Source organism: Gavialis gangeticus, unplaced genomic scaffold (genome assembly GCF_001723915.1).
Source record: "Gavialis gangeticus isolate Ggan-Ray unplaced genomic scaffold, GavGan_comp1, whole genome shotgun sequence".
In the NCBI taxonomy this organism is placed as follows: Eukaryota; Metazoa; Chordata; order Crocodylia; family Gavialidae; genus Gavialis; species Gavialis gangeticus.
The window spans coordinates 13,352,200-13,367,056 of record NW_017729019.1 but is presented as its reverse complement, the minus strand read 5'-3'; the positions used below and the strand labels follow the sequence as shown (position 1 = coordinate 13,367,056).

General features: G+C 62.2%; 1 protein-coding gene across 1 annotated transcript in view; it reads left to right on the top strand.

Moving 5' to 3' along the window:
- SYT6 (synaptotagmin 6) overlaps positions 1-14,857 on the top strand; it is a gene marked incomplete at its 5' end in the record, with an annotated part of 34,184 nt that overhangs the window by 768 nt on the left and 18,559 nt on the right. Inside the window, one exon of the mRNA XM_019513756.1 lies at positions 1,668-2,226. Within this exon, the coding sequence (XP_019369301.1) occupies positions 1,668-2,226 (559 nt within the window). The remainder of the gene's footprint in view (positions 1-1,667; positions 2,227-14,857) is intronic.

Here is a 14,857-nt window from a genome sequence, read left to right as displayed (position 1 = left end):
CCGGCGTCGTGGAGGCTGCCGGCCGGTGCCCGCGCTGGGGGAGACACGGCACCTGAGGGGCGCCGGGCCCGTGGGCAACGCAGCACCTCCTGGGCGCCCTGGGGCTGGCGGGAAGAGAGGGGCCTTGTCCCCCCCCATTGGCAGGACGCCCGGCCTGGAGCAGGCAGCCGCAAGCAGGACATGGAAGTGCCCGTCCAGGGCCACTGAGCTCGAGCTCCCAGGTGTGTGCTGCCCGGCCCCAGGCTGACGGGCATGCCAGGCGGGAGCTAGCGGTGGAGCCGCCGTCCTGGCACGTGGGCGGTGGCACCAGCGGCAGGTTTCCGTCCCACGTGCGAGTCCCTCTGGGCCCGCGGCGCAGCCTGGCTCTGGGCGGCAAGGAGCCAGGCCCTGCCCCGAGCGCCTGCGCAGCCGCAGAGCTGCCCCCAGAAGCAGCCGGCCTGGGTCTCTGCTGGCCCGGGCTTAGCGGCTTTGTTGCTGCCTCCCGCTACTGGGCCCGGACCCCAAAAGCGCCGCGGTCTGAGCGGGGGCGGCCAGACTGGGATCGTGGGCGCGAGATGGGCCAGCTGCTGCATTAAGGCAATCGCACGCTGGGCCCTTGATGGTGCGGCCGGACTCAAACCCTGTTACTGTGACTTGACCCCATTGTGTCAAGCTGCCAATATGCTGGTGGCCACTTCTGCGGGGCGCGGCTGCGCCAGGCGGGCACAGGGTCGGTGCCTTGTCAGATGGGATTAGGCCCCACGGCGCTCGCGCTTGCTTCTGTGGCTCAAAGCAGGGCTAATTGGATAATGGGACTGACGGGTCGGCTCCGCACGAGCTGGATTTCAGGGCCCCGATCAATGCTTCCGCATTAGCCCAGAGGCAGCGCGAGGGCCTCAGCTCCACGTTCATCCCCTTCCCCAGAGCTGGGGACCCGCTTGACCCTGGGGATGTGAGCGAGAGACGGCCGCCACCCCTTGCCACGTGTCTGAGCAAGGAGGTTCTCCGTCCTGCCGGCGCTGGGAGCCCTGAGGGGTGGGGGCAGGTGGGCAGGTGCTTGCAGCCAGCTAATTTGCCCCCAGAGGAGCGAAGGAAAGCCCCACACACAGTGTCACGCTTGGTCAGGAAACGCCCCTCGGCTCTGGCACTAGAGGAGAGGCCCTGCTGCCTGTGGTATTGTGCCGGCATGGGGCTGCTGCCAGCGCCCACGCTGGGCGCAGGGTCTGCAGGATGGCGTGCGAGATGTCCAAGTAAAGGCAAGATGCCCCTGTTGCTTCCTCAGACCGCAGCCCACCAGCAGCCCCGCTCTTTGCGTGGGCTTTGCAGTCCCCAGACATGGGACAGCCGGCTGCATACGGCAGAGCCAGGGCCAGCTGGCCGTGCCGCCTCCCCGCCCTGCGGCCGCCTCCCGCAGCCCCCCAGCACGGGCTTGTCGGAGGGTCTGGAAGGTCGTTCCAGGCGCGTCGGCCCCCTCTGCACGGGGGGGCTTGTAGGGCCATGTGGGGGGCGCCAAGGCCTGGGCTCAGGTGGAGGGGCCGGGCGCCAGTCCCCATGGCCACCGAGTTCCCTGGGAAGAGACCTGTCCCCCAGCTGCCCAGAGCCCCTTCCCCTGTGCCCGGGCGGGCCCGGGTCAGCTCCGGGGAGGGAGCAGGAGAGGCGAAGCTCTCCTCTCTTCTGCTCCTCTGCAGGCACATCTCCTTCAAGAGGCACCTGCCGCGGCAGATGCACGTGTCCAGCGTGGACTATGGCATGGACCTGCCGCCTGCGGCCGAGCAGCCGACCAGCATCGGCCGGATCAAGCCCGAGCTCTACAAGCAGAAATCTGTGGACTCGGAGGACCCCAAGAAGGAGGCGGAGAAGACCTGCGGGAAAATAAACTTCGCGCTCAAATACGACTACGAGAACGAGACGCTGATTGTGCGGATCCTCAAGGCCTTCGACCTGCCGGCCAAGGATTTCTGCGGCAGCTCGGACCCCTACGTCAAGATCTACCTGCTGCCCGACAGGAAGCGCAAGTTCCAGACGCGGGTGCACAGGAAGACGCTGAACCCCACCTTCGACGAGTCCTTCCACTTCCCCGTGCCCTACGAGGAGCTGCCCGGCAGGAAGCTGCACCTCAGCGTCTTCGACTTTGACCGGTTCTCCCGGCACGACATGATCGGGGAGGTGATCCTGGAGAACCTGTTTGAGGCCTCCGACCTCTCCCGGGAGACCTCCGTCTGGAAGGACATTCAGTACGCGACCGCCGTGAGTATGCGCAGCCGTGGCAAGGCGGAGGGAGGTGCGGTCGGGTGTTGGGCGTTGCGTGTGCACGGGCAGCGCGGGGGGGCTCGACCCGGCGCCGGGGGGTGGGTCGGCTTCCCTGCAGGACCGTGCTGCGTGTTGAGGGGACCGCTCCCGGTGCCCCGCGTGGGTGACAGCCCCGGGTCATGCCGTGGGGGCTCCTCTGCGGCAGGTCTCTAGCTGTCCCCATCCCGTGCCCCTGGGGCCCGGCTGTTGGCGACAGAGCTGGACTGACGCCAGAGATGCTGGGCTGCTCGAGGCATGTTTGTCTTCAGCGTTGCGTCCTCGCCTCCGTGGCTGTCGTGCTCGTGGTGGTGTCCTTGCTCCGTGGCGGGCTGCAAGCTTCAGACACGTGCCCTGGAGGGTGACGAGCGCTAACCCCAGTCGCGTCGCGTTGCTGCTCCCCTGCCCGATGGTGACGCTCGCAGGGGTGTTTCTGACCCCCACCGTCGCACCCATCGCTTCGGGCGGGTGGCACGCGTCTCTTGGCCGCAGCCAGCACATGTCCCACGTGCTCTGGGGAAGTGGCTTGGTCCCACTGGGTGCAGTTCAAATCTTCCCTGCTCATCACTTGTTCAACCTTTCTAGTGCACCGGAGGCCCCAGGCATTCAAATGTTCGCTGTTTTGCTGTTTTCATGTTTCCAAACCTCAAATCACTGCTCAGGAGTAGTTCCCTGCTTGAGGCCTGAAGCCAGCCTTGTGCTGCAGACACGGCTGTAACACAGCTTGTTTTTCCCACTTTAATGGCATGGTTTGATTTCCCTGTGCCCACAGCTGGGTTCCTCGAGCTACTCCTTGCGCACTGTGCGAGGAAGGAGCTGATGAGGTTGCTTCGGAGCCCGAGTCCTGCCCCTCTCCGCAGTGGCCTGGCTAGCTGGCTTTGAAGCTGCGTGAATGCAGTTTTCCAGCGGGTTGAAAGGCTTTTCCTGACAAAATGGTCCTGATAAGTGAGAGTTTAAACAAACCCGCTTGAATGCAGAGTTAAGGAATTTGCGAAACAAGCCCTGTGTGTGACGAAGCCCTTCGTGCACGGGCTGCTGGGGCACACGTCTATCCTCTGGGATCAGTGCCTTTGCGCTTTATCTCCCACCCTCGCTCCTACATCCTTCCTCCTGGACTGGCAGCCGAGGAGAGCAGCCGTTGCTACAGTCCTGGAGCGCGGGCTCATTATTTCTATGTAAAGCTGCACATTAATCATTATAATGGCATCACTGTCTTGAAGGTTTGCAAACACCTCTGCGCTATTGTAGTTATTGCTAAAAGCCAGGAAACGGTGAGACCCCAGCACACACTGCTAATGCTACTGAGCCGGGCTTGTTGCAGGGAAGGGCAGTCCTAATTGGCTTCATAAATATGCATCAGGTCTCAGGCAGACCTAGCCCTGGGTACTAGCACTTGGCCTTAATGAAGTTCTTAATCTTCTCATCTTCGGATGCAAACAACAAGGCCGAGCTTAATTTCTGTTATTACTGCTGCTGCGTTTGAGACATTTCTGACACCCAGGAGAGGGGAGAGCCCGGACAGGCTGATGGAAAGCACCTTTCCCGCAGTCTTGCTCGGAGCCCGGCTCCCCCCGGGCTGGGGCTCCCAGACGCGGCTTGTGGGCAGGTCCCCTGGGAGTGGCCACATCCTGCTGACCCCTGGGACGTGGCTCCATGTCCCACCCCGGCGTAAGGGGGCCAGGAGGGCTCTCTGGAGTGAGAGGCCTCGGGTGCAGGCTGAGCGCTTCGGGAGCGGGGAGCCGCAGTGCAGTGCGGCTTGGCGAGATGGCTGCAGGCCCGGAGCTGACCTGCACATTGCTCGTGTCTCCGTTAATCAAGCCCAACCCTGAGCTGGGGAAGGCACCGCTGCCCCGTGTCAGCCCTCGGGTGCTTCGGCTGCTCGGGACCTGCCCGCGGGGTTAGACGGGGCTGCGGGATGTGTGGGACGCGTGTGTGGCGTGTGCCTGCCCCTGGATTGAGATGGTGCTGCAGACCTGACGATATAGTTTCATAGTTTCTAGGATCGGAAGGGACCTGAGCAGATCATCTAGTCCGACCCCCTGCCATGGCAGGAAGAGCACTGGGGTCAAACGACCCCAGTAAGGTGGTCATCCAACCTCCTCTTAAAAACCCCCAGGGTGGGAGCCTGCACCACCTCACCTGGAAGCTGGTTCCAGACCCTAGCCGCCCTGACCGTGAAGTAGCGCCTCCTGATGTCCAACTTAAACCTTCCCTCCGCCAGCTTGTGACCATTGTTCCTGGTCACTCCTTGCGGCGCTCGGGGGAACAGAGACTCCCCCAGCGCCTGCTGATCCCCCCTAACCAGTTTATAACAGGCCACAAGATCCCCCCTCAGCCTTCTCTTTTGAAGGCTGAACAGGTTCAGGTCCCGCAACCTTTCCTCATAGGACCTACCCTGCTGTCCCTTGATCATACGAGTGGCCCTCCTCTGGACCCTCTCGATGCTGTCCACATCCCTCTTAAAGTGCGGCGCCCAGAACTGGACGCAGTACTCCAGCTGCGGCCTGACCAGTGCCGCATAGAGGGGGAGGATCACCTCCTTGGACCTGCTCGAGATGCATCTGTGGATGCACGACAAGGTGCAGTTGGCCTTCCTAGCCGCCTCCCCACATTGCCGACTCATGTTCATCTTGGAGTCAATAATGACTCCCAGATCCTTTTCCACCTCCGTGCTGACAAGAGGGGAGTTCCCCAGCCTGTATGTGTGGTGCCTATTGTTCCTCCCCAGGTGCATCACCTTACACTTGTCTGTGTTAAACCCCATCCTGTTCTCCTCCGCCCATCCTTGTAACCTGTCTAGGTCCAACTGTAGCCTGTTGCTCCCCTCAATTGTGCCCACGTCCCCCCACATCTTAGTGTCATCAGCAAACTTGAACAGGGTGCTTTGCACCCCCTCGTCCAAATCACTGATGAAGATGTTGAACAGGGTGGGCCCAAGGACCCGCGCAAAGCGCAACCGTACAACATCCCGGCCCCGGGCAAAGCGGTTCCTGTCTCTCCTTCTCCCGAAGGAGGATGAGGGCCAGCGGGCTGGGGGCGGCCGGTGTGGGCCTGGGCTGTGAGGGAAGTGGGGAGGACTGTGCTCAGACAGTCACGTGTAGCAGACCTCGCAGGACAGCACGGCAGGGCAGTCCCTGGGCTGTCCTGGGCCCTCTCCCCCTTGCTTTGCTGGGAGTACCCCTGGCCCAGGTGTCTCCCTCACCTGCCGGAGCCTCAGGACACTCCCCTGTCCCCAAAACATGGAAAGGGCCAGCGGGGTCTCGGTGCAAAGGGCTGTGGAGGCGCCTGAGCAGCTGACGGTGCCGTGATCAGTTGTGCATTTGCACACCCAATGTGCTGGGTCCCTGGCCAGCACTGTGCAAGGAGCAGCACGTTGCACGTGAACTGGAGGGATGCTTGGTTTTGCAGCTTGCTCATCCGGGGCTCCGCTCCTCCGTGGCTCCTGCGAGGTGTTTGCAGACAGCCCTGGTCCAACACAAGCAGGCAGCTTGCCTGCCCCTGGGCCCCTTCCCCTCTGCCTGGCGCAGCCCCTCCGCCCTCCTGCCACAGGGCACCGAGCAAGGTGTCAGCCCTGTGCCCCGCGCGGCTCCTCTCCGCACTGGCAGCACGAAGTGAGCGAGCGCTCGCAGGACCCCGCCGCGCGCAGGAGGCTGTGTCCAGAGCTCTGCTGTGCCTGCTTCAAGCCACCACACGCTGAATAATGCATGAAGAGGAGCAGCGCTGGCTGCACGCCGTCTGAATGAGCAATTGTCGCGGTGCTGCAGAGCGCGCACGTTTCTGCTCAGGCAGGCCTGCAGGGCCACGCTCGGGTGCAGGCGCGCTCCACGTGCTGGCATCACAGACGGGTGTGTGCGCAAGACCCGCACCCCAATCTGCGGGGCAGCCCCTGGCTGGGCCACCGTGGGGGCTCCGGTGGGAGGTCCGTGGGGCTGTGGCCCATCTCCACGAGGTGCCTTTGCTCTCTGCGAAACTGCAACAGCGACACGAGGGGCCTGGACTTGGCCGCGCTCATTCTCTGATAACCCTCTCCTGGCGCGAGGCTGGCACGACCAGCGCGCCTGCCCTGCCCTGCCCTGCCCTGCCCTGCCCTGGGCTGGCAGGGTCGCTCGCCCTCCGGCAGCAGCAGGTGCAGGGAGCTGGAGCAGAGGGTGCGGGGCAGGCGGGAGGGAGAAGATGAGGGCAGAATTGGTTCCCGAGACTGGCCGCTGCCGCGGAGCGGGCAGGGCTGGGCAGGCTGCGTGCTCTGGGGGACAGTTGGGTCGTGTCTCGTGAGCTGCGGTGAAGGGCAGGCTCCACCGATGTCAGCGGGAGGTTTGCAGGTCCTGGGGGTCCGCAGTGCAAAGGCGCGTGTTCTGAGTGGCAACAGCAATTTAAAGCAAAGTTCAGGGTCCGGCTCACAGGCCCCTGCGACGCGGCTGGCGTGACCAGACTGCAGCAGCGGGGTCGGCCGTGGCTTGGAGCGAGGCTCAGGATGTCTGGTGCAGCACGCGGCAGGAGGGAGAGCGCCCAAGCCAGGGTGGCAGGACATACCCGCCTGGGCTGGGCACGGGACGTGGGCATTGCCTGGCACGGCACCCCCATCAGGCTAGCGATGCAGCGTGGACAAGCCCTGCTCTGGCTTATGTCTCATGAGACTGCATCGGTCAGTAGGAGAGAGGTGTGCTGTGGTGTGGTCCTGTCCACTGTGCTCCGGACGGCCCCGAGGGAGCAATCGCTGCTCCTGGACGCGGCGGAGGAGGACTCCCCTGTGCCTGGCCGTGCGAGGGCACAATGCCACAGGGAGGACCGGGAGTCCGGGCTGCAGAGACTCCTGTGCAGAACAGCTGTAGCGCTCATCATGTAGCCGCGCCGCGCCTCCACGCCTCATTAGCACAGACAAGAAGGAAACAGAAGATGAGCGGATGATCAGATGCATCCCTGGTGAGACTGGGAACATTAAGGTAATGAATGAGCCTTCCAAATAACCAACGTCTATTGCAAGTGTAACCAATGATTAGCGCATCGAGCAGCATTAGAGACGAGCCGTTGTATCGCGGCGCGCGAGCGAAACTCCACTCGCAGGATGGCCGGGCCGGCTCGCTGGATGCAGATGATACCGGGGAAGCGGGAGAGACGTGATGGGTGCTGCCGAAAGTGTCCGTGCGCCAAGGCGGTGTTGCTCATCCGTGCGCTTGCTGAGATCAGCGACTGACTCACAAGGAGCTATTGTTTTCGCGGTATCTGCCTGCCTCGTTACCCTGAATAGGATTAGCTGGAATTCAGTCAAGAGCCAGAAGCCAGGGAGGTTTTTACACCGTGCGGCGCTCTAATAAGGCCCCTTATTAATACTGTGTGTGGATGGGAGCTCAGCTCCCAAAGGACTCGTGGGTAGGTACTAAAGATAGGGCAGCAATAAGGCAGTAACTGCGTGTCCCCCCCTCTTGCTTGTGCGTGCCGACAGGGAGGCCGTGCCGAGGTGTTTTGCCGTGCTGAAGGGAAGGGCCTTTGTGAGGCTCTTGGCCCTGTGAGGTGGCGGGGAGCAGCGAGGCATTGGCACCGAGAGATGGGCACATTAAGCGCTTTTATACGCAATCATCCAGTGCCTTCAGTGACGGCGCTCCTCCAGAGTCCGACCCCTCGCTCACGCGGCCCTGTCTCCAGAGGCGTTCCACCGCTTTTGTATTCTCTGTGCTTGAAAGGAGTTGGGATTTATTTGCTAGTCAAGTGAAGCCGCTGTCAAAAACCCCGGCTTGAATACACCACTCATTAGCAGTCTGCACATCCACGTGGAATAAATGTCTAATCTTTGCCTTTCCACAGGATGGGGAAGTCATTTGGCAGGACGCTCGTGCATCATCGAGATCTATGGCTCTAACACTCGGGAACCTCCGAGTGCCTAATGCCTGCGCCTGCCTGGCTCGCCCCCTCCTCCTCCTCCCCGCTACCCTTCTCTTCAATGAATCGTTTCCTCGCAATGGGAAGAGTCCAGTGCCCGGCTCTGCAGATAAATGGACGGTGCGCCCTGCGAGAACGAGCACGCTTGTGCCTGTTCTCCCCGTATGTTCTCCGCATCTCTGCGTATTTTGGATGACAGCGGTTGGGGTGGGGGATGGCTGGTGAAGCAACACGGACCTGTGTAGAAGCTGGGTTTGGATTCCCATCCAAACCGGGCACAGACGGAGCCGGCTGGTAGCGGGTGTCGCTAGTCAGGGCGGAGCTGTGAGCCGTGCTAAGTGCTCTGGGCAAAGCGCCCGGCGCACGGATCCGCTTGCAGGTCACCACACCAGCCCCTTTGAGTCCCGCGGGATGTAGTAACTGCTGCACGCTCCCAGGCTCCACCTGCTCTCCGCGCTTGGCTTCCCCTTTCGATGCAGACATCGCTCCCACGGACACCAACGGGCCGGAGCCCTGGGCCCAGCTGCGCCCACGTCGGGTGAGCCGGGGGCACGCGACTGCAGCCAGGCGGGCGCCGGCTGTGCAGAGGCTGGTTCGGCTCAGGCCGCCCGAGGCTCCGTCTGGGATCTGGGGCTGCTGGAGGCTCCCGGAGAGACAACCGGGGTCAGGAGTTGCTGGAACAAAATGTCAGGGCAGGATCCTGCCCCGGTCGCATCTAGTCCAGCCCCTGCCTGTGGCAGGACCAGCCCTGTCCAAAACAGCCCAGGCGTCTCGCATCCTGACTCCGCGAGGCAGGAGCGATGCCCAAGGTGCGCATGGGAGCGGAGCGGGGGGCTGCGCTGATGCTGGCAGGGGACAAGCGGATCCGGTGTTGGGGCTCCCGGGTCTCCAGCTGCAGCGTCCCTCACCCGCACGGGGCTGAGCTTGCCTGTGCCAGGCCTGATCCCGTGTGACACGTGACGTGTCCCGGCTGCGCTGTGCCTGCTGGAGGCAGTGCTTGGGCTGCGCCTCTCCCCGTCTGCCCCACACCGCGGGCAGCGACTGCTGCAGCCGCACTGTGCCCGGCCTGCCCCATCTGTGCAGCACCTGGCGCGGGCCGCCCTGACCTCTCCCTGCACAGGAGCTGCAATGGCCCCGGGGCAGCTCCCAGACGCACTTCAGCCGCTGCCTTGACCCTGACGGCCCAAAGGGGCCTTGGGAGACGGGGGCAGCTGAGGGGATGGGGCAGGCCCAGGGGAAGGCAGCAGCCAGCTGCTGGCACGGCTGGTTTGCCTAGTATCAGAGGAGCAGTGGGGTGCCCTGAGCCCACGCCGGCTGAGCAGGAGCAGGTCACACATCCCCGGGCGCAGAGGAAACCAGGGGGAAAGGGCTGTAATTGTTTGCAAAGCCTAGCACTCCCCTTCCCTCCAAATCCGGGGCAGGGGGCAGCAGGATCGCTCCAGAGCTTGCTGCAGCCCTTCGGTACCTGCTCAGTGACTTAATGCGGAGACGCGTGGACTAATGACAGTTCACCACAGCTACAGTGAGTCAGTCTCCTGCACTTACCCAGGCAGCTCCTCCAGCCCTGTTTCTCCTCGGATGAGTATATTGGCTCCATTTACTGGCTCACGCAGCTTCATTTCAGTATTTTCAAACGGTGTAATTGTGCTCTTGCTACAGTCGGCTCCAGTGCTGAAGCCGTGCCTGCCACCGCAGAGCGGATCTGATGTGACAGGCTAAGTTGTAGGTGGATCTTCTGCGGGCACGGGGGCTGCTGAAGCAGGCTGGCAGCCCTCGTTTGCAGCGGGGAGCCGCGGAGGAGAGGACTTCTGCAGCTCAGGGCGTTTGCTCACTCCAGTGCGACCTGCAGCCCCTCTCCCTGTACGGCAAACTGCTGATTCGAAAGGAAAAGCTGAGGGTGAGCCAGGAGGCTCCCCTTGGGGTTTCACTGCTGGCATAGAGGTGTAAGGAGTAACTCCCATTGCCCCCTGTGAGATGGATGAGGTGTCCTCTCCATGACTGGCAGTGTGGCGGGCCAGTAGGGGGCGCTCCTGCGTCGAGCCACCCACCTCCCTGCGCCCGACCACCTTCCAGGCTCCGAATGCCTCCCTAGGGCGCCTTATGTCCGGCCGACCCCCCTCCCGGAGCACACTCGCTAGTCTGGGGGTAACGTGCCGCCACCACCCCAAGAATGGACTGTCTCGCGGCCCTGTGTCCTTGGGGTCACACAGGCCTAAAGTCCCACGGTTACTCGACCCAGTACAGGCACTTGGGGCACTTCCCCAAGTCCGGGGGCAAATAGGTATAGTCTCCCTTAGTCCGCAGACCTAAGGGGTCTCTTAGGCATAATTTAGACCCACCCCTCAATAAGTCTCCCACACCAGTCACAAAGGAGGACTTTATTGAGTACAGGGGTAGGGTGAAAACAGGGTACAAGATTGAGCAATATCTTAGAACTCCTAAAGAGCAAACAGTCTGGCTGAGGCAGCCTTTCGATCACGCATCTGAGTTACTGCCAGCTCGATATCTATCAGATCTCGAGTAGCTTACTCGCACGCTTCGTCCAGAGGCTGGTGAGATCCGTTCCAGCCTCCGGCTGTTCCTGGTTCATGAGTTTTTGGGGGAGAAGCTACTTTTAGATGGTACAGCTTCTCTGAACTCCCCCCACCATGCCTCCAGCCTCACCGCATGGCCGAAGAGACCGCCCTCCGGGCAGTCCTAACTTACATAGCCCCTGTGACCTCATACACCTGGGCCCGTGGAGGCCCGCTCCGGTTGGCTGTCGGCCAACCCATTTGAAATACATCACTAGTTGCCGGGCAGACTCCATCCCACCAGGTAGAAACCCCTCACCCCGGTAAGTGATGCCAGTCAGGTAGGCAGAGGGAGCAGGTTCCCGCCTCGCTCAGGAATGCAGCCAGCTCAGGTTACCTAAAGAGACAGGCTGAGGGTGTGGTCTCTGCTGGGCCCCCCCCACTCAAATGGTCGCAGCACAGAGATATTATCACATTGTCACAGGGCAGAGATTTTGGGGAGAAACCAAGGTGGCTTTCTGCCACAGGCAGCACGTTGTTCGGTGAAGTTAGCAGTCCCTCTGCTCGGCCCGGCCCGGCCTGCTCATAAAACTGGAATCAAGGCAGCAAGCGTCGGTGGCAAGGCTCGTTCTGGGTGTGTTGTAGGGTGTCACCACTGTGCGAAACAGCTGCGGCCTGCAGAGCAGAAGCGGCTGCGTTTTGTAAGTGGTGATGCGTCCCAGCTGCCTGCCCGTGGGCTGGGAAGTGTTAACAAGTGAAGAGTAAGCTTCAAAAGCGCTTCGGGAGGCAGGAATGCTGCTAAGATACTGTGAGGTGGTGCAGAAGGCACGTGCCTGCTTGCTTGCTTGCTGTGTTTATTCATCACCTCTCTGGGGACACCTGTAGCTAATCAGCCCTCGCTCCCAACAGCATTTCTCATGGGGAAGATCCCCTGAGCAGAGCTGCAGCGGGTGAGCAGCCAGAGGAAGAGGTGGAGAGCTGGCCTGGCAGAGGGTAAAGGATCCCAGACGGTCACAGATTGTGCAGGGGAAAAAGAGTCCCTCACAGCCTGTGAGCGGGGACCTGTGGGTGGGATATGGAGCTCGTGAGCCCCAGGACCCTGCTGCCAGGTCTGGGCCAGGGTGGCAGCGTCCTGGCCTTGTTCCCATCCGACAGCTCGTGCTGGGGGCATCACAATGCTTACAAGTGTAGCTGCTGCTGACGGCTCCTTGGGCAGCTCCAGAGGACAAGCCTCGGCTGGAGCACGCTGCAGCCAGAGCTGCTCACCCTGGGCCTGCCTGCCCACCGCTGCGCAATGCCTGGAGCTGGGGCGTTTACTGGGCTCTCCTGTGGCCAGGGGCACGTGGGTGCGTCGTGTCCGAGGAGCAACCAGAGATCAGCTGTGTGAACAGCTCTGTCCATCATCTCTGGTGCCTGCTCCCCCAAATACCTGTGAGCAGAGGATGAGCACTTGCCCGGCCAGGGAAGGGCTAGCGCTCTGAGCACCTCCACGGGTCAGACCCTCGCACAGCTCCACGTGGCCTGTTTGCAGGGCACGGATCGGCTCTGGTCTCGCGTTCGCGTTCCCGTCTGGGAAGAACAAGAGGTTTGACTGGGCGAGATGGGACCCTGGCCCCGGCTGTGGCAGGGCTTCCCGTCAGCTGGCTCTGCTCCCTTAAAACCCAGCCAGGCCCGGGACCGGGCTGCGTGCCTCCCCTCGAAAGGACAGCTGGTCTCCGGAGGAGCAAGTCCCCCCACGTGAAAGTACCTTGTGTCTGGCATTGCTGCTCCTTTGAGGTGTGATTCCCCCACCCCTGCAAAGGCTCAGGGGACGGTGGATGACGGGGTCTGTCCTCATGGGTGAGACCTCGGTTACTGCAGCACAAGGAAGCCCTGGGGGGCTTGGGGCACCTGTCAGCTGGCCCGGTGACACCCCGGGGCCAGGGAGCTGGTGTCTGCCCAGACCGGCTCGTCTCGTGTTGTGAAGGAGCCCAGGCGCAGGCGCAGGCGGGTGGAGCAGGCAGAGCCGGAGCCAGAGCCAGCATGAATTTCCTGAGAGTGAAAGGGGAGGGAAATAGTTGACATTGAGAGGCCTGCCAGGGTCACGTCCCCATCACCTCTAGCGTCCGGGTGTGCAGTGCTGCCAGGCAGGCACCGCGCTGGACCTGGGCTCTAGTGCAGACGCCTCGGGGACCAGATGGGCACCTGGCGATGCGTGTCTGTGCCCGTGCCGTGCTGGGAGCAGGGGAGGGACAGGGCACGTGCGGTGCCCGTGCAGAGGAATGACGTCCAGCATGGAGGAGGGGAGGAGGAGATCTGCGAGCAAAGGGCGTGGGGCCCATTTCCTGTCCTGGGCTCTTGGCGAAGGAGGTTTGCGGGTTTGCTGTAAACGTTACCCCGGGCGAGGCATCTCCCCGCAGAGGCTCCAGCGCTGGGCAGCGGGGTGGGACGTCTTCATCTGTCCCGTCACCGCGGGGAGGCGCCCGCGCTTCTGCGCTCGTGTTCCCCCCCGCGCACTGGTCTGGAAGGGGGTCAGTGCTCGGGGCAGGGGCTGGCGGTGGAGGCCGCGAGGGTATCGGGCACTGCCTGAACATCCCATCTGTCGCTTCCCTGACGGTGGCCACGTGGTGTTGGCATCGCTTGTTCTGTGCGAGCCGCAGAGCGGGAAGGGACACGTGCCTGGGCTGAAGCTAACCTAAGGCTGGAAGTGAGGTCTGTGCCAGGGGCTGTGCCAGCCACCTCCTGGAAATGTGTCCCCTGGGCCTTACCCCAGCACCTGGCACAGAGGAAATGCAGCCCCCCGCCCCGGCTCAGTGCTGCGCTGTGGGGACCCCCGGGACCACAGCAGCCGCGCGCTGGGCACTCGTTCAGCCGCCCGCCCGCCAGGGCCCCCGAGCGCTTCGCTCGACGAGATCTATTTTCCATAGGGCGGCGTTGAATAGCATCAGTTGTATTCTTCTCTTTTCATTCTTTCTTGATCGAGTCCCAGCTCAGCTGCTGCATTATCTTGCTCAGGGTTTGTGGCTGCCCGACAAGCACGTAATTACCAGGTCATCCCTTTTGCCTTTGTTAATAGTGGCACGCTGTGGGCTCCCATTTGGTGCTCTGGAGCATTTCCAGCTTTCCCAGACTTGCTGAACATCAGCATTAACAGTCCAGAGAGCTCCTTATCCAGCTCTTTGAAAACTCTTGGGCATGCATACAGTATAAGGACTCATTGATTTTTTGCTGCTGTTTGAGACCCTCCGGCTCCCGTGCAGCTGGGAAGGGTGGTATTGCTATCGTGCAATGCACAGCCCCTGCCTCGGGGCACTGGCACCGACAGTCTTGCAGGCCCCCTCAGGGATCAGTGTCCTGCCTGGGGTTCCTTCTCTTCCCGGTCTACTCAGTGGATCAGGCTGGCTCTCGCCTTTTGGGGACTTCCCCATACTTAGCTCAGGTAGCTGGGGGCAGTATCTGGCCCGTTGCTTCTCCCACTGGACTTGCGCAGACCCCAGCTCTGCTCTCGGTGAGGTCCTGGGTGTGACATTGGGCAGATCCCAGGTCGTGCATCTACAGTGTGGTGCAGCTGAAAGGCAAGGGACTTGTGATGGCATGTGGGGCGCGAGTCCTGCAGTGACCGCTCTGACATGCGCCATCGAAACGTGGCCCTTGCGAGGTCAGGGCTCTTCTGACCTTCTCGCTGAGGCCCCCCACGCCCCCGTCTTCAGCCACCCTGTGCCCGTGCAGGCCGGAGGGGCTCTGGGAAGGGGCGAGGGGTGTGCGTCCACGTTCTGCAGGGCAGGGATGTGCAGATGGGGCTGCCGCGGGGACGATGGAGAATCTCGGTGCCTGTGGGGAGACCAGAAGGATCTTGCTCTGGGTTGGGTTTCCCTCCTCCAGGAAGACTGTTAGAAACGACAGATCCTTCAGCCGCCCTCCCAGGCTGGCAGGTGTCAGCGAGCCGTTTAGCACTCAGCGATGTGATGGGGTAGCAGATGCTTTTCCAGGGAAGTGACACATGAAGGCCAGCCCGTGGCACGCCGCATTCCCAGGGCACAGGGAACCGGGCTTTCGCAGCCTGGAATTCAATCTGACACATTCAGTTTGTCTCCGGTAGACGACAGTGCCGGCCTTGTCAGCAATGTGAAAGGTCTGTGCGTGTAGGTCCATCTCCCTGCATCTCACTTGCCCAGGACTGAGTCCCTTTCCTTTGCACTTTGCTTCTAGCAAGTGGGATGGATGCA